This window comes from Motacilla alba, chromosome 2 (assembly GCF_015832195.1).
Source record: "Motacilla alba alba isolate MOTALB_02 chromosome 2, Motacilla_alba_V1.0_pri, whole genome shotgun sequence".
Classification (NCBI taxonomy): Eukaryota; Metazoa; Chordata; class Aves; order Passeriformes; family Motacillidae; genus Motacilla; species Motacilla alba.
Genome location: NC_052017.1, coordinates 130,589,452 through 130,608,562, shown reverse-complemented (window position 1 = coordinate 130,608,562; position 19,111 = coordinate 130,589,452). Strand labels below are relative to the sequence as shown.

Sequence of the window (19,111 nt, the reverse complement as noted above, 5' to 3'; positions counted from 1 at the left end):
TTTGCTCATGGTACTGCAGTCACTCTTTAACCAAAGTTCTTCTTCACTTACAGCCTTGGACTCCACGGAAGATGTAAGAAAACAAGGAAGCTTAAGTCCAAGCTCTGAAAGTGTTGGGCCGGACAGCAGGGCTGCCTGGTGTATTAGTCACGGGACGTACGACACTGGCAACAGACATGAGTTTGAAAGATTCAAGAAGTTCATTAAAGGAACACTTGGGGAGAGGTACTGGTGGCTCTGGATGGATATTGAAAGACTAAAGGCTCTTAAGAACACTACAAGGCAACAAAGGTACTCCCCATTATTTAACAGTTACTCTCATTGTTTTAATGCCTGGATAGATCAATGCAGCTTTTGAAATTTCAGAGTAAATTGTAATGTTTGAGTAAACAGACACAATTAAATGTGTGTCCTGACAAGGTTTGGAATGACTCTGCTGAAGCTGATAAAACTCTTTTTGCAGAGTCATGTTTACAAGGCTTACATGAAGTCAGAATCATATCATTAAGGCTGTGTTAGAAAGAGATTTGGAAAACAGATGGCAACAGAAAAAAACTAAAGAATAAGAGAAATTAAATTCACAAGTAGGACATCAGTATGACAAACTCCTTTAATGAAAGATCCTGCTGAATTCAGATAGTCTATTCTACAGCGCTATACATTTTATCGTATACGCAACCTGTCTCTAATTTGTGGAAAAATATTTTGGCTTCTGCCACTTGCAATTAAAAACATGTTGCATGGCAGCATTTTAAGCAGTAGGATAAATTGTAGTCAGTTCTGTACAGCATTTGATACATGCTTATGTGACTATTTTTGTTGACTGCAGGCAACTCAGTAAGATGAAAAAACTGTACCTGCTGAGCAATGGAGACTATTTCCTAAGTTCAGAAGTGTTGCTCAGGCTCGAGCTACTGCATGGAGATCAGTGGAATATAATGCATTTAAGACGGATTCAGCCTGAAGTAGTGAAACCACTACTTCTTTACTGGTATGAAAAAATGGACACGAAATAAAATTCTATTGTTTAATAAACACCCTTTTTCTTTGATAAGCCTATTATTTCATGTCACTTATCCCACTGCAATTATTAGAAGCAATGTCACTGTAACTACTAGCACATGAATTTTTGGCTGAGCCTAGACTGCAATGTGCTGAGAAGCCTGGTAGATCTGCCTTAATAAGCCCTTGTCATTTTTCTACCGGAGAATTTGAGCTGCTTTGTGGATCTCTGCCTTGGGTAATGTTCAATGAAAGTTTAGTCTGCAGGGCAGGGAAACCCCTCCAGGCACAGGAGGTTAATCGTGTCCTAACCTGTTCCCCATACTACCCTTCCCAAGTTCTGAGGATGGTCTGTGTATATGCCTTCATGGGATTTAAGCCTGAGACTTTACTGTTCAATGCCTGTCATGCAAAATGCCTTTTATGTATTAACAGCTTAAGTGAGGATATAAAATCTAACCTATTTCCAAAATATGAGCTAAATTTTTAAAGGTGTTCTCTCCTCCCCAAGGGGGTTCAACAAATTCCAGGCATAAACCTGGAACTGTGGATCCTCACATGACTTGTGGTCTCTGTCCTGGCCTACAATCCTTTCCTATGCTTTGCTGCAGGATGGATGAGGCATACCTTCTTGCAGAGTGATAGAAGGGCAACTGTTTGTAATGGTGCAGAATTTGCAACCTAAGTTTACTTATGTGTAGTTTGGTTTTAGATTTGGAAGCATGCAGTATCTAAGCATACCTTTGACACTAACTGATTTTTAATCCTTGGTGCATATAGCACCATGTCTTGGTACAGTAAACAAAATCACTGGGAAAAAAAAAAAAGCCAAATAGCCCATTGTTTCATTACTTTGGAAAGTTCTACTTATTAGCTTTTTTCTCCCTAGGGGTCCCAGATTTTGTGTCACTCATTCAACAGCAATAGATGCTGCCAGTGCAAAACTGAAGTTCTGGCACACATGTCAAGAGAGACCAAGAGTGGACATTGATCCTTTCCCACAAATAGTGTCATTGTTGCCATTGACCCAGAAGTCTGACGTACCATCTTCCCTTGTTCAGGTAAGTAGGATCCCAACATTGGAAAACAAAGCTTTTTCCTGTCAAAAATAATGACAAAACTCCTTGAATTCAATGGAACAAGAACAAAGGTTTTTAGGAAATATTTAGCAAGCAGGTATATTGAAGATGGTTACATATAAAAATGCAATAATATACTTCATTTTACTCCATGCAAAAAGTTGCTATAAATTGAGTCAAATTATCTTCTCAGTTACACCCTGGCTATTTCCTAAGTCCTTTGGATAGATATTTTAGCTGGAACTTCTCAGAACTGCAAAATTAAGTCTCTAGCAATGCAGCTTCACCCTTCAGCCCTCTCTTAATCCAGAGTAATTCTTACAACTTCACTGCAGTTAACCTGGATCTATTCCTCATGTCTGTAAAAAAGGCAGAATTCTGCTCATTTTCTATCACTACAGCCCTCCAATCAGCTACACATGGTTTTTTGCTTTCTACAGAGGGCCGTGAGCCACTCAACAGACCTTTTCACAGTTTGTAGCTTTCAGGTGGCCGATTCAGTTTTGTCACTTTTCTTCTTCGAAAGTCTGAGTGTGAGAGGTAAATGCAATAAAACCTACAGGTTTTCAGCAGTACAGTGCTAAGCCTCAGGATACTTGGTACTTGGAGAATGTGGATTGAAATTGTGGTTCCAGTATCAAGAACTGTATGGGCTATGCCGCAGAATCGTCAGCACACTCTGTCAGTAACCTCTGTTACTTTAGGTTGGATAGTTTGGGGCTACAATTACTTCCTTTGAAATCTGATTCATGGAGATAATGGAGGAAAAGAGTGGGACAGATTTCCTGTTTAGAAGAAACTGGATTCAGAAGCCACGTTCCTGTTGATCATGGCAGAAATGGCAGCAAGAAGCACCATAGTGCTTAGTGACCGGTTCACAAGGTGTGCTAACGGGCCAGGACTAGCTGTAGGTCAGGCAGACAGGAGCCTACAGGTTTTCCAGTCCCTGCTGAATTTGACACAAATTAGGACCTGGTACCATGAATATTCACAGAGTCAACAAATGGCCCATTTCTTGCTCTTATTCTTTTCCTACAAGAAATTTAGACTTTTGAATCTTCTAACTACACTGTGCTTGCAAGAGCTTAGAAAAAGTAGCAGCTCTGGGTGAATTTATGAGGGTGTTCTGAATGCAATTGGCATCTCCAAAAGGTCAGAGTGTGATTTTGTTCAAAATAATAGGTGATGGTGTGGCAGAATGACCCCTTTCTCTCCCAGTCTGAGTGATCCTATCTCTCTTACAGTGAGCTGACTTAAGATAATCTTCCTAAAGTTTCACAAAACATGTTCACATGCTCTTCACCTGACATCCTCTGTAGTTCTGTACAGTGTACTTGTAGCATATTTCCACCTGTTAAAAATGCATTTTCTAAGCTGTAGTGGTTATTAAGGTATGCTGAAAAATCTTGAAAAATATTCAGAAATTTTTGCAACTTGCCATTTTACATATTGTCATTGACAAGAAAGAATACTCCTGAAAACCCTTGGCTGTTTCTGACCAGTCAGTGAGAACATGTTAAGAAAACACAAAGGTGGAAAAATAATCAGAATTTCCTTATTTTTCTGTAATGTCTTTTACAAAAGTAGAACAAACTCACCAAAAACTTTATTAAAACTAGCTAAACCAAATTTCTTTTTGAAGAGATCATCAAGATTGCTACCTACTCTGACGGGAAGTCAGATTCTCCAACGGGATGATATTTCTAGCAGTAGAATGTGGTAAGTACTAAAGTCCCATGTGTATCTTTCTGCACAGCAATATACCTCAAATATTTATGAAAGTATTTTAGATCCTACTGTTTTCATTAATACTTTAATACAATTATCTGCTTAGTGAAGCACAGTTATGGTACAGATTGTTTGCATGGAGAATTCCTCCCTGGCTGATAAGTTTCTCGCTTGTTTATGCCACAACACAAGAGAGTTTATTTCCCCAAATACAAATGTTTTCTCTTATATAATAATCAATATTCTATACAATCATAGTCTTTTAACCTGTCTCAAATGCTAACCTTCAGAGTCATGCTATGCCAATGATTTCCTCAGGGCAATATGAAAAAGGTATTCTTCTACATTTTTTTTTCATTGTAAATTTAAACTCCATGTACTTTTTCCTCTACTATTCACTTTATCATTACACCAGGTTTTTGCCCCTTTTTTATTTATTTATTCTATAAGCAGCTTTAGATTTTTCTTAAATATGTGTTGAAATTTTTTTTGTTTGTGATCCAGGCCAATGTCAGTGAGCACAGACATGATTCATAGCTTAGCTCTGGATGGGACCAAAGATGCAGAATACCAGGGTCATAGAAAGTACACCTATGTTGAGCTTCTCCACGTAAGTATGGCTTGAAAATATTACTTGTCTTGAATCATGGGTTAAAACACTTTATTCTGCAGTATGAAGTAGTCAAAAATGGGGAGAACTTGGTTTAATTTTATGAATGTGAATGCTTTATGCAGAGTATCATTAGAATGTCAGCATTTTCTCTGTTGTATCTGTCACCTGTTGGATAGGAAATCATGGCACACAAAGAGGTTTATTTTCACTAGAAAGTGTTGATCTTCTCCATAGTGACCATGTGTTCAGTAGGTTATGATGGAAAACTCTCTGGATAAATGCTTCAGTGGAATTATTGCCTAGGAAAGGCTGCACAGATGGGCCTTTTCTCAATAACTGTTAAAATGCTGACAAATCAAACATATGAGATGTCAACATCTGGCAATCTAAAATATATCCAAAAACTTTCTTGTTTGTGGAATGGTCTCAAAACAGCCCGTTCTTTCTTGGAGGTATTGATACCCATAGCCTTACAACTAAAAGAAAAAAACATTAAGAAATCTGGGCCCACCCACATGTGCATGGAGTTTGTTGAGCACTTGAGTATGTGCTTGTTTGTTTTGCACTTCAAAATCACACTTTATTTATTACTTCACTGCAATCATTTTACTTTGTTGTTTTTGACAGAAAAAAAGGTTAGTCTTTGCATTTAGGAGACATTTGCTGTTAGGAATGTATATTCAGCAGAAGTTCACACCATGAACTGTTAGTTTTTATACATCATATGCATTTTCCCTCTTACTGACAGAAGAAAATATCATACATTTACACTGGTTAGACTGGAACCTACAGTCAAGACCTCACAATTTGCCATCACAAATATGATGCAAAGGGGAATGCAGGGATTCATAGTTTAACTTCATACAGGGAAGGGAGATCTTCCTACTCTGCTTCAAAAGTCTGGTTGCCTCCTTGTTACTATTTGGAGAGGAGCTGATTGCCAGCCACCCCACTCATCTGCTTCCGCTTCTGCTATCAGAGACAGCAAATCAGCCATAATTTCTCTCTCGTGATCATCAGAAGCTAATTTACTGACAGAAGCCTCTTCTGGCTTCTCTGTGACCATTGAAAAAATGGATGTATTCTTCCTCAAATGCTCTAGGAGCAAGCCATGGTAATGAGCATGGATTTCTGGCTCGATAAATTGCTCGTGATTTTGTTGCTCAGGTCAGTGGTGTAATCCCTGTATCTTTTGTTCCATAATAGTTAAATGTTTTGAATCTTGACCAAATAACCACCTCTTAACTTCTCTTAATTCAAAATACAGTAGCCTGAGCTGAGACAACCCTTGACAGCTAACTGATGTCATTGAGTATCACTGGAATTCCCCAGAGCTAAAGACTTAATGACAGAATTAAGGCCAGGTTTGTTTTTCTGTTTTAAGAATTTAGGAACCACCTAAGGGATGCTATGATCACTTAGCTTCTCTGCATGTGTTCAGTCATCAGATTTATTCCATTGGATGTGAATATTTAGTGGGAAAATGGTGTGGAGGGCCATGATCAATTGCATATGTAGTAGAAAATGGAGTCTACTTCCTTGGGATGAAGATACTAATTGAACACACTACATGGCCCTCCTTTGCAATATAGTGACATTTGAAAATAATGAAAGCCTGTAATTCCTTGCTGTATAACTATGTTTTATTTGTCCAGGGGAAAAGTGTTGCTAGCAGTGTTGTCTTCGGGGGATCAGGAATTGAAAGCCTGCTGCAGTCTCTTTATTTGGAGAACAGAGCAGGCTACTACTTCACACAATTCTGTGAGAAGTCAGGGAATAAGGTATGTATATTTTCCTACTCTGTGATAATTTAGTCCACAATTGACTGAATGCCAAGTTATAGAGGGCAGCCAGACTGAAACAAAAAAGAAATGGAGAAAGAAAGATTGATGACTGGATGAATTATTACTTGTGAGACTTCAATCCCTCAACAACAATAAACTGTTCATGTATATATGCAAACTAATGACAGGTCTTAACCAAGCTGTCAGATTCTTACCATTTCAAACCTATTGGAATTCTTATTGTACCATCAAGGATAAAAAAAAAAAGGCTACTTATTTTTAAAAGTTAACCTCTAACTTGGCGGAAAAAAATGACGTCTTAACCCACAAAAACCATTTTTAAATAAGATGGGAAATCTGCTGTGCTATTACTAACAATAATCTGATTTCTTCTTACTTTTTGGGTTAGTGATGTCCAAAATCTCCAGTATTTTTAAAACTTTTTTGTGCTTCCATGAATCTCCTTGTATTTCTGAGACACACAACACAATTTCTTCTATGTAGTCAGCAGATGTATCATTCATTGCTTGGTGTAAATTGAGGACTGAATTGGAACAGTTTATGAATATTGAGTTAGTGTTTAGTGGCTTTGCAGAAAAACTGTGTCTTTAGGGGAAGTTTGAATGCAATCAAGATGGACATCTGTTTCACCACTAGCACAAACCAGAATCCAGCAGCAGTAGCTAGAAATGCCTCTGGCTTCTAGAAGGCACAATCTAATGTTTCCAAAGCTAAATACCTTCAGCTAAAACTATTAAATATGTATAGAAAGAAATCTAAATCAAAGAAACTTATTTTTCCATTGGAGATAGGCAACCACCCAAGTGTCTCTAACCTTTCCATGTGCCAGGCTCCTTTCAAAATTATTTGCTTAAAGTTTTCTCTTCAGCTGTGAAGCCTATTTCACTCATGTTCCAGGTCTGGAAGGCTACAGTTTGTGGAACAAAGTTCCCGACCCCTACCTTTTTGGAATGCGTTTTTTTATTGGTTAGTGAGGGGGGTTTCAGGGTATTTTTAAGGTCTAAACCCCATAAACACATGATTGAAACAGATGACTTGGGGAAAGTTCTAGACTTCTTCCGAAAGATCTTTTGCTGTTTGCTTGAATTTATTAAATGAGGCCAAGACTCTGGGCCTCAGAAATGCATGTAATAAAAATGTAATGATAATCCCAGTACAATATGTCAAGTACACAGTATTTAATTATTTTGTTTTTTGCTGCAAAACACTATTTTGCAATGGCACAAACTCTGCATGTCCATTATCAGCACCTCTTCTTTAGCACTGGCTTTATGCCACTGAAATGTGGTTATTCTTCAAATGTTAACTACAATGTTAACTATTTTAATGGCCAATTTTGCATAAAGGATACAATAAAAGATAGAGTATCACTGTGACGATGCTATGAAATATGTTGTTCTGCTGCCAGTATGCAACAGAAGATTAAATCCATTTTAAATTGAGCTTGATTTATGATGACCCCAAGGAGCTAAATAATTACTTGCATTGGAAAGTCAATTTTTTATAAAATTGTGATGTTTGGGTAGCAATAACCTACAATATTTTTCATCTCTAGTTGTGGAAGAACTGCGTGTACTTTTGGTTTGACCTACAAGCTTATCATCAGCTTTTTTACCAAGAAACCCTTCAACCGTTTCAAATATGCCAGCAAGCTCAAGTAAGTTGTAAATAATGTGTTTTTCTTTCAAAAATACATTTATTAGTTCTCTTCACAAATGCATTTGCTCAGTGTAAAGACTGAAAAGAAGATAGAAAAGTTTCCAAAACTTGACAACCCACACCAAAGTAAATCTGTGTTGTGGGCAATAAAAGAAGCTCTTTGGATTCTTTCCATGGAATTTCTTGATTCAAACATTAAACATGCATAATTTGATTTCCAGGCTCTGCAGCCTGTTCCCAGTTTTATCTATTATACTCAGTTTACCTAAACTCCCCTTTGCTACACTGAGTCATGTTTGGAAACTGTCTGCTTAGTGTTAACATCAGAGATAGTATTTTCTCTAAACCAACTAATCGTGCTGTACCTTTCCTTCCATCTCCTATGTGGGTTAGAATTGCAGATCTCATAGTACATACCTCAGATAATGACCTCAATAATGAAAAATGATCTTTGTTAGCCCTGTTCAATTTTGATGATTGTCAGGGCATCACTACTATATTTACCATGGTTGTCATTCCCCTAAATAGATCTTCAGACCCACATTTAATGTTAAGTGGAACTGATATTTCCTATAAAAGAGTATTTTAATTGAGCATGCACTTAGCCCACAGTGGTGCTGAAGGCAGAGTAGATTGATTCCATCGGGGAAAGAAACTGCGACAGTGTGGTATCATTAGAAGAACTATGAGGAGCTTTTAAAATCACTTTGTGAAACTTTGGTCTGATTTTCCTCTCTAAACCTTGTGTAGGAGTATATCCTATCCACATATTTCAATATATACTGTAATAGAGCAAAACTACTTCACATATCATTGGAACAAATATCTGTAGAGGGCAGGTGAGAGTAATCTCTTTATATGACATGTTCCTGAGCATCTGGACATTCTTGAATTTGTCTTCTTTTCCTTCTTGGAGGTTTTACTGGGAAAATAACTGAAGTTTGCGTATTTGTCCAGAATTCTCATCTAAATCAGTGTTATTTGTACAGAAACTCCAACCAGAGACCAAGGCATGGGTTCCTCCCTCTCCTGTCTTGTATTGGGTAAACTGAACTGTTACTCTATTTTAAATTGTTTTCCCCTCCAGCTCTTTTTATGGCCTGAAGGTGTGGGCAACTGAATGTCCTCTTAAGTCTGACTGTCTCCTGCATCTGTCCATGCCTGTGTGTGGCTGGGGACCTCCTCACAGCAGATACACAAGCTGACCATATCTATTCTGTATCATCATTTTCCTATGTGTTTTATTGCTGGCCAAAGCTTACCTTATAGTCTCTGATGGTTTTCATTTTGGTTTCATTTCACACCAGTTTACATTCTTTTTGTAGTGGTTGCATGGCTGAAAATTTAAGTCCCAGGTCTTTTTTACTAATCTTATTTCCAGTGCTGGCCTGGTGGTGACAGCAGAACATCGTACAATCAGTGTTACCAGGCAATTGCAGACAGTACATACACATAGCCATGAAAGTAAATACATCAAAACTAAATATGTGAAACTGTTCCATTAGCATAACTAACAGCTGAAATGTAACATAACAAATCAACACATGTGCTGCAACATTTGGTATCATTCTCAAGCTTGCCTTTTAAGGCTGCAGAAAAATTATACTTGTTTTCATTGGAACACCGTAAGGAGTCAAGCTGCAACTAATCTTCAGAGTCTGCTTACGGAAGGGATGCCTTCCCAAATTCCGCACTCACCTTTGGCACAAGAAGACAGTTACTCCAAATACTCCTAAGAGAATGTGAATCAGATTCACACGACATGTTGTCATATATATTTTACTATGTATTACAGAAAGAGACATGTAGAGACAAACAGAGTGTTCCATATGTGTGCTGCCTGCTTCCTTTTAGAAACAAGAATGAACCTTGATTGCTGTGTATCTGCTACTCATTGTTTCATTTGTTAGGCATTGCTATCTCAGCTTTATGATAGAGCGATAAAATGCTTTCCAAGGTATATATGCATTCACCTGGGAAAAGAAACTACAGTGAGAATGAAATCTGATGGATAAGAATAATGACAAGTACTGGTAATCATCCAGGAACATACACGGTTATTCACTGTAAATGTATGCACAGGAGTGTAAAAAAATTTGGAAATAAAACCAATAAAGAAACATAAAGTGTTGGGGTTTAATTTTTTAAAAAGTTATTTAGAATTAGAAAATTTAATACAGTTGTGGGAAATACAATATTTTAATGCTAGAATCAATTTAGATAAAGGGAGTCTTCATTACTGTGGACTTTTAGGGTCAGATACAAGATTTATGTTAATGGGAAGTGATGATGGAGGTTAAGGCAGTTTAGCCTCTCTGCTTAACACCAGCCAGTGCATTGCATGCTTCCATCATATGATTCTGCCAAGCAGCTGCACAAGGCGCTCGTTTAGATCAGAGCAATATCCATTCCTTTGGGCAGCAGTACAAAGCACTTGGACTTAAATCTTTCTCACATTTCTTGCTTCACTCCAGTCATTCTGAAATTGCTTATCAAAGCCTTCTCATCTGGGGGTGAATTCACACCAGAACCCAAGGCCTGTACAATCCCTGATTTGGAAAGTCATAAAATGAGGCCAAAATCTTAACCTGAATTTTCTAAACATTTTATATAATCAACTTTGTGCAATTGTAAGTAATTCCAATATGCAAACTGACCAAATTTCCAGATAAGGTTTTGGGTTCAATCCATCACATATTTACATTTATAGGAGAATTTATAGCTGGCATGTAGAAAAAAATCTTGTGTTTTTCAATAGGAACAAAACAATGAATCAACAAAGTTTGATATGCACTTGATGAATTTGTTAACCTATAAGTTAATTTAATGTAATTTTTCCAGTTCATCCCTTAGGAGATTGACCAATATAACAGTTTCAATATTCCACTGAGAATGACAAAACCTCAGGAATTCCATGACACTGGAATAAAAAGAGGCTGTGATTATTACTTTTTATAAAATGTGTCTTTCAAACTGCATTGCCCAGCGTTGAAGGCAGTGAACAGACACTTTTCTTCTTTTTTGATGTGTCTAGAACTCTAAGTTGTTTTTCCTGCAGTCCTTGCAATCAAATCTGTGCAGATCTACAGATGCACCTCAACTCTGATGCAAGGGACACAGGGATGAAAGCTACTACTCATTTCTCTCCCATGCATGTATTCACTTACTTGGTCAAATACCATTGCAATGGATTCTTGTGAGAGTTTATGTAAAAAGATGCCAAATCCTCTGACACTGCAAATGTGCATCCTTCAAAGGAAGAGGCCATAATGATTACACCACTGAGAGTCTGGTTCATTGAGTTTGGAAAAGTGCATTCCTCTAGCTAGCTTAACCACTTCTCAATTTTTGCTTCATGTGTATTGCCAGCCCTAACTATTGGTTCTGGAGATAAACATCTGTCCTTACTATGTTCTGGTTTTGCATGTGAAATGATGAAGAACTGGGAGCAGCTCCACAGGTAGAGCAGCCTACAAAGACAGTCCCTAATGTGGCAATATATTACAGCAGTGCTGGTGTGAGCAGATTGTCAATAGCTTTTGGTCAACACTTCTCAGTCTGACTTGGGAGGCTGACTTTGTAGGCTGACATTTTTTGCCATCTCTAAAGAAGAGTAGCAAATATACTCAAGTTAACAAAATCATAGGGGAAGGGAATTCCAGCCAAGAAACTACTAGTATGTTTGTTTTTATTTTATTCTTAAAACTATGCTTAAATGATCAGTCACTTAAGGAACCAGGTTAATTTGTGCTAAAATATTGAGGATATATTTTTGAAGCTTTTTACTAATTTACAGATCCCTCGTGCAGTAAGTTGTAACAGGTGGAGCAACATAGTCTTAATGACAACTGAAATGGTTAACCCCTTTTTGAAAAGGCTATTTTTAAAGATACCACATCTTGATATCATTGAACTTGGCCCTTCTAATTTGGCTAATTTTATACATTAAATGTTTTGGATCAGACTTAACATGATTTAACCAAAACTTTCCTAGTGTTAGGGCTCTTCAAATTGACTTTCAACCTTTGAAATCACTGTGAATCTAATTAAACCTATTAAACTTAAATGTACTTAGGGATTTACTGAGAAGGTTTTAATTTAGGATAAATGTGATCTAGCTTTTAGGTAAGACTCTTCCTATGGATGTTCTGTTTCTCTTACACCTTGCACCTGCATATTGCACTGATAACAACAGGCACAGTAGGCACAAACCATTTTTGTTTGCATTGAAAATGTAGAAATGTGGAAAGAATGGAGAATCCTGCACACACAATAAATACAGTAATCATAAAAAGAGCTGACTGGGGTTTGGATGTCAGCCATCATAGCCCTGTATTCCTCAGTGACCTAACACCAGGAGAATCTAAAGGGATTGTTTCAAATTTTAAAGCTCCAAAATAATGGGGATATACTCTATTACTGTTGCTGTTTGAAAGAGAGAGTCTAATAAATCAACATTTAATTTAAAACAAGCAGAAACATAGTTATTTAATGTACTCAAACATTCTCCTCTTGTGCTTGAAATCTAAGCACACCAGTGTGTTATTACTGCTTGGACACAGAGTAAGCATATTATTTTCTTCTTTTCTATTGCTTTGCACATCTGCTAGTTACAGCTGGATTTCAGCAACATAGGGAAAATGAGAATTATAAGGATCCTGAATTCTTCCTTGTCAAACCTGTGTGATAATAAATAGTGAAAATTTACCTGTCAGTGCTATCCTAGAGAAAAATTCTGATTTGTGCTGCTAATCTGGTCCCTGACTGTATGTTTGAAATGGAGTTAGACTTTCACAATTTGAAGAAGAGAAAATATTTATAAGGATGATATTAAATATATTTTGGCAGCATCTTTTTTTACTTGAGTGCCTAGCTGAAGTCAGAATCATGATGTTTTAGGAAGCTATTATGGAATATATTTTTCCAAGATATTTCTGGGAGAAAAGTGTTTTACTCTGAGTTTTCTATGTTCATTTTCATAGCATCTTTAACAAAACATTTAGAAAACAAGAGTTTTTCATCGGGGACTGTATAAAAAAAGATTTTAAAAATTACTCTATGCTTCAAGGATGAGCTGTTAGGGAGAAGGAAATACCTTCCAGGTTCAGTTTTCTGCTCCTTGTACATGTTGAATGGCAAACTCTGTGCTTCAGAGGAGAAGCATGTTGTGATTCTTGTTTTGGTAAGGGCTTAGACCTTAGCTGTGCAGTGGTATGTCCTGCATGGATCCTGTACAGTAATAAGATTGTCACCATTGTCAAAAAACTATCAAAGAGAACCTCCAGACAGAATGAAGTTGTATAATTTTTCATTAAATTTGACCTCAAATTTACAAATTACATCTCTTAGAAGAAGTAAGATGCCTTCACTAGTTGTCCCAGCACATATTCTGCAAACCAACACTGTGACGTCATGGGGAGTGCAGTTGGTGTAATAATTGTGGTTATCTGAATCTAAGTATCAGCCAAATATATCCAAGTGAAAATTGCATTAACTGTTTTAATGAGTAAGAGTAAAAATGGCGGGGGGATCTGTTGTGTCAGTAACTGAATTTTGAACTAATACTAGTTCCAAACATACAGCAGGGCAGTGGGGGACAAATATGCATTAATTGTCTCCTTCAAGGGTCTGTGACCATTGAAATGTATGATGGCTAAGATACAGTTTTCTTCTGTTTTATTCTAGTTCCTTTATGCAACTTATATTGCTCCATCTGCCAGTATGGACACTGGACTTCATCAGAATAAGAAAAATATGATTTATCACAAAATTGACCCAGCTTTTGAGGACCTTTTTGACCCAGCAGAAGAACATATCCTCACTGTTTTGCTGGAACCATGGATGAAGATGGTGGAAGAAGACAAATACACTTATAGAAAGGTAATATCTGGATAACACCATGAAAAATTCTTATTTCAGGGAAGAAAATCACAAGATCATCCACATGAACCCTGTTGTATTTATACTCCAGAGGGGAGAAGTATTACAAGATGTTTTACTTACTCCTTTCTATCCTGATATATGGAAATAGGCTGAACTTCTTGTGGCGAGCAGACTTCTCATCTGAAAGGAAGGTGTGGGCTTCACAGACTTCTTGGCCTGTAAACTGAGGAGAAACACGTCTTGCTATGGTAAAATTTATCTTTGCACTCAGGAAGTTTCCTGTTTCTGCAATTGTACCATTGATCAGAAGACATTTTTAACGATGGATTGCCCACAAACACTCTGTATTTTAATGATAAGCACATAGTAAGGTGTTTTTTTAGAGTGTCAGTGCAGTGACAGTAGGTGTTTCTGGTGTTTAGAATTTAAGTGCAGTTACTGCTTAGCATAGAGGAAATGTGACATGGTGATTCAGCTGTATTTGCCCCAAACACTTTTTAGATTGTTGCTCTGAAAAAGTGGCTCAGAGGTGAACTCAGTTCTAATCCCAAAATGTTCTGAAAGCTTGAATTGAGCATGCTCATGGAGGTCAGAGGAAACAGCTGCAGTCGTGACTGTGCCTCTGACCAGTAACAACAAGAAATGGTGATGACAGTGGTGGGTGCTGTGGCTCTCTCTGTTCTTTGTAAACTTACCTGCAAGTTGCTCACTGTAGGTCAAACTCCTTCTGGGTGCAACAATATGAGAAAGATCCAAAGCTTTTGGAAAGTGTCCAGAGGAGGGCTATGAGGGTGGTGAAGGGCCTCAGGGGGAAGCCTATGGGGCCCGAGGTCACTTGTTTGGCCTGGAGAGGAAGAGAGTGAGGTGGTCTACAGGTACCAGTCTCTTCTCTGTGGTGCCCAGTCACAGGACCCAAGGGAATGGCCCAAAGTTGTGCCAGGGGAGGTTTAAGTTGAATATTAGGAAAAGTTCCTTCACCCAGAGGGTGGTTAGGTGCTGGAGCAGGCTCCCCAGTCCAAGCACCAAGCCTGACAAAATTCAAGAAGTGCTTGGACAATGCTCTCAGGCACATGGTGTGACTCTTGGGGATGGTGCTGTGCAGGATCAGGAGTTGACTCGATTCTTGTAGGGCCCTTCTAACTCAGGATGCTCTATGATTTTAATTTCAAGTCTTTAGCATCTCTCTCTTGGATATAGAAGGAGAAAACTTACAGTGGAAAATCAGGAGAGAGAGGACAGGAGGTTGGTTCTTGTTCCTGTTTCTCTTCACTACGAGGTTAGATGAAGCATCTTCAATTTATAGGAAATATCATCACTTATTGATGATACTTATGTCAGCTTGTACTAACATTCCCACATTGCCCCCTGCAAAATATTTTGAAATCTCCTTTTTCAGAAGTTTTGTAGTAAGTCTATTTTTGGTTCTATACCATGCACGAATGTAAGAGCAACTAGATGAATTGATACCTAAAATTGAAGTTGAGAATGGTCTTCTAGCCAGCATTAAACATTTAAGAATGGAGTATAAGAACAGAAAAGAGACATACAGCCATCTTCAGCACTTTGCAAACAAGAAAGTTCATGGAACAGGGTTCTTATCCATATTCTTGATTTTAATAGTCTTTGAGGAGATTTTTTTACCCCATGGGTTTCTGTAAAATGTATCTTGAGTGATGTATCTTCAGTTTCACAGTAGAAGTGGATTTCATGGTTTAGTCATGCAGTAAGAAAAAAATGCATATCTTGATTTGTTTGCAAATGCCTCGCTGATAATGTCACCTGGTTCCCTAGTTTTGTATATCACAAGGAACAAGTGAACAATTATTATCTTGTCCTATTCTCAATGTTGTTATGCTTTCACAAGTTTCTGTTATGTCTCACTTCAATTAGATCTCCTTGAAACTCAAGAATCCTAGACACTTTGACCTCTCCTCCTACAAAAGGAGTTCCATACCTTTATTGCACTTATTGCCCCATCTGTATGTGTTATTTTATATTCTTTTGATGAGATGCAAGCAATATTCAAAAGCCTAGATGCACTAAGGATTATCCAGTGGCAGAACCATGTTTTCTGTTGTGCTCTTTGTCCATTCCTAATTGTCCCTATCATTCTAATTGCTTTTTGACTCCTGGTAAACTTTGAGTGAATGAGCAAAATGTAAGCTAATAGCCATCTGCAACGATTCCAAGATTTCCTTCCCAAGTAATAACTACTAATGGAAAGCCCTAATTTGGAGCTCACTGGAATGACTTAATGTTTATTATCGTTGAATTCAGCTGGCCTTTTATCACGCAGATGCTAAAGTGTCCTGCTATCCTGCAGCTTTTCACAGTCAATTTAATTTTTTGCTCTGTGGAATCATTTTGCAAACTCTGTTGTCTCCTCACTCACCTCCTTTTCCAGATAGTTTCTGAATGTTTAAAAAACAACCTCAGTGCAGGTCCCTGTGAGACTCCAATAGGAACCCCACCCCATAATGAAAGTTATTTATTTCTTTGGGTTTGATTTTCTACCTTCTACTTAATTCACAAGGGGACTTTTCCTCTCATCCTGTGATAACATAATATCCTTTAGAAGTTTTGAAACTTTGAGAAACTTAGTGAAATGAAATATAGTAATCCAAACACATCTGTAAAATATTTTCTTTGCTTTTCAGCATCTTTTCTAACCTTTCAGATAAATTATTTTTTCTGAACTATTTCAGCTATAATTCTTTATGACCTGCAGTGCACCTTGGAATGGACTGATACTTTTCATGAATGTGAAATTTCATGTAATTTCTATCAGACTAGTTTTAGTCTTCTGTAGGTGGGTATTTTCTGTGTGTACTCTCTGTAAGGGTTGTCGAGAGTCTATTGCCAGTCCTCACTGAGTCAAATCGTCAGCACAGCCAAGGGTTCTCATACATCGTTTTTGCATAAAAAGGAGTCTGCTTTAGAGCTCTCTGTTTTCACTGCTTCTAGTGAAAAGTAAGAATTGAAGAGATATACTTTTCCTTTCCATTAATATGTGTGTCAGTTTGTATCTCCTTGCGTCAACCACAGGATAATCTATTGTCCTTTCAGTTTGGAGGATGCGTTCCTTTGCAAGTGAAGTTATGTGCAGACTTCTCAGTGCTCTAATAACACAAAGATCTTAATCTGAGCACAAAAAACCAACAAAATCCTTTTGACTGCACAATACAAGTGTTTGTGAAGAGTTACAATACACAGACATTAAACGACCTGTTCTAGGAGGCACTAGAGTCTCTTTGTACTAGATGCAGGCTGATAGTTAGGCACACTCCTTCCCAAGCACAAAGACAACGTCTGCTTTGTATTTTGTTCAGTCCCTGGCTCTACTCTTCCCCTTTGTTCTACTCTATATCAGGACATATTTGGCCCATAATGAAACAAGATATTTTATCAAGAATTAGGTGAGTCCAAAATTGTTCATTTGGGACATGTTCAATGTATATATCTCTACGTTTTTTTCTTTAAATGAAACATGAAATCAGTTTCTTTTTACTGTTGACTCTCATTCTGCTTCTTTCTGCTTTTTCTTTAAACTTTATGAAAAATGTTCTGAATTGTTTTACTATTTAATTTTAAACTATATTTTCTTTTAAGGAAAAGAATAGCCCAAAGCACTTTATAACAATGGAATAAAGTTACATTAAGCCTGAAGACATTTTGATAACACAGTGATTAGTGTGGCATTCACATTTATATGAAAGTATCATTAATATTATTCTAAACATTCTCATCTCTCTCTGGCACATAAACACTTGCATAAGACAATCACAGCACTCTAATCTTTGTAATGGGCATGCAGATCAATGTAAGGCATTGGCTCGATTTTGCTAAATATCCTAAAATCTGCATTTAAATGGTTTAGTCAGAAAGGAGCGTCACCAAATGTCACTTACACAGTTACTGATTGTTTGTACATAACATGAAGAACTGCTCTAGTTACGTACAGCTTCTAATTAAGTTAAAAATGCCAACTTCATTAATTCAAATCACACACAGTTAATAATTTAAGAAACAGGACAAGACTGAAAGTCAGAAAGCTTTCATCTTTATTGTTTAGATATTTTAACATCTTTCTCATCTTAAATTTCTGTTTCTCCAAATCTGCAGCACTCTGTCTTCTTGACATTTTCCGTAGAGAGTCCTAGTTTTAAGAATTGTTTTTCTGCTTCTCAGTGGCAGTTTCACATACAATTTGCTGGTATAGGCAATCAGGTACGTCTGACCCAATATACACAATATAATATATGCACAACATGCACAATATATTATGTGCACATTAGAATTTAGCAATTTTTTGAATCAATTTGCTTAAAGTTATAGTTAGGTTGTTTACTAGTATTCTTTAGAAATCTGCATCTGCTCCTACACAGATGGGAAAAGTGTATTCTACCAGAGCTATTGATAGATTTGTTTGTCACAAGAATGTGACTTCTTGTCTCTTCTAAACGTCAGTCTCATTGCTGACAAATGTATTCTTTTCTATCCACTGTCACTGGCAAAATGCCCATGTAGTTCTCCATCTTTCTATAATGTGTACTGTAGGGGTGATACAAGATATTATTTTTATTAGGTGGAGTTGGTGGAAGAAACTCAACAGCTGGACTCCGTGTACTTTAGAGAGCTCCAGGCTTTGCATCAATTGAGTAATTCCAAGAAGGATGAGGTAAGACATGTACCTACTAACAAAAACAAACCCTTTCTCTGTCAGAGAGGGTTCACACTTTGAGTATCAGCCATGAAAAGCTGACCAGATGCTAGTTTGGAGAAGCAAATAGTCTGATTTCTACCATTCATTTTGGGGACTGATTGACTGCCATTGTGTTAATTAGATACACAGGTCTTCTGTCAGTTCCATCAACATCAGACCTAAAGTCTGTGGAATGGGTTTTGGGCCCCTACTCTTGAGTAAATACCTCCATTTCAAGTGAATTACAGGTATATATTGGATTATTTGATTATGGAACCTGCAGACACTGATATGTTTAAAGCAAACATAAAAGTAAAGCTTACTAGGAGCTGGAGCCTTAACTCAATTTATTTTCTTAGTGATTACAAAGCTATTTTACAGAGATAGGTTATCTAATGCAAGGATTATTTGACTGAGCAAAATGCAGAGGTGAAAAAAGCAGTTATGCAAGCAAAGTAATTTCTCCCCTCAGAGTACTGTTGCTGACACGGGGGCTCCCAAAGAAGATCAGCACTTGCATCAAGCTCCCAAAGAATTGGCAGGTCCTAATCTGTCTGACCTGATCCATGACAAAGAGAAGTTAGAACAGTTCCAGGCTTTCCTTGATAAGCATTCTGCTAGGTATGTTTCTTCATTATTA

The 19,111-nt window shown here is 37.4% G+C and overlaps 1 protein-coding gene across 2 annotated transcripts in view; it reads left to right on the top strand.

The window, feature by feature from the left end:
- Window positions 1-19,111, top strand: part of RGS22 (regulator of G protein signaling 22) — a 60,564-nt gene that overhangs the window by 20,326 nt on the left and 21,127 nt on the right. For both annotated transcript variants that reach the window (XM_038129714.1, XM_038129715.1), the window contains exons 9-18: window positions 54-291; window positions 830-991; window positions 1,892-2,063; window positions 3,724-3,800; window positions 4,314-4,419; window positions 6,078-6,203; window positions 7,783-7,884; window positions 13,572-13,766; window positions 18,355-18,447; window positions 18,944-19,092. In XM_038129714.1, coding sequence (XP_037985642.1) covers window positions 54-291; window positions 830-991; window positions 1,892-2,063; window positions 3,724-3,800; window positions 4,314-4,419; window positions 6,078-6,203; window positions 7,783-7,884; window positions 13,572-13,766; window positions 18,355-18,447; window positions 18,944-19,092 — 1,420 coding nt within the window. The remainder of the gene's footprint in view (window positions 1-53; window positions 292-829; window positions 992-1,891; window positions 2,064-3,723; window positions 3,801-4,313; window positions 4,420-6,077; window positions 6,204-7,782; window positions 7,885-13,571; window positions 13,767-18,354; window positions 18,448-18,943; window positions 19,093-19,111) is intronic.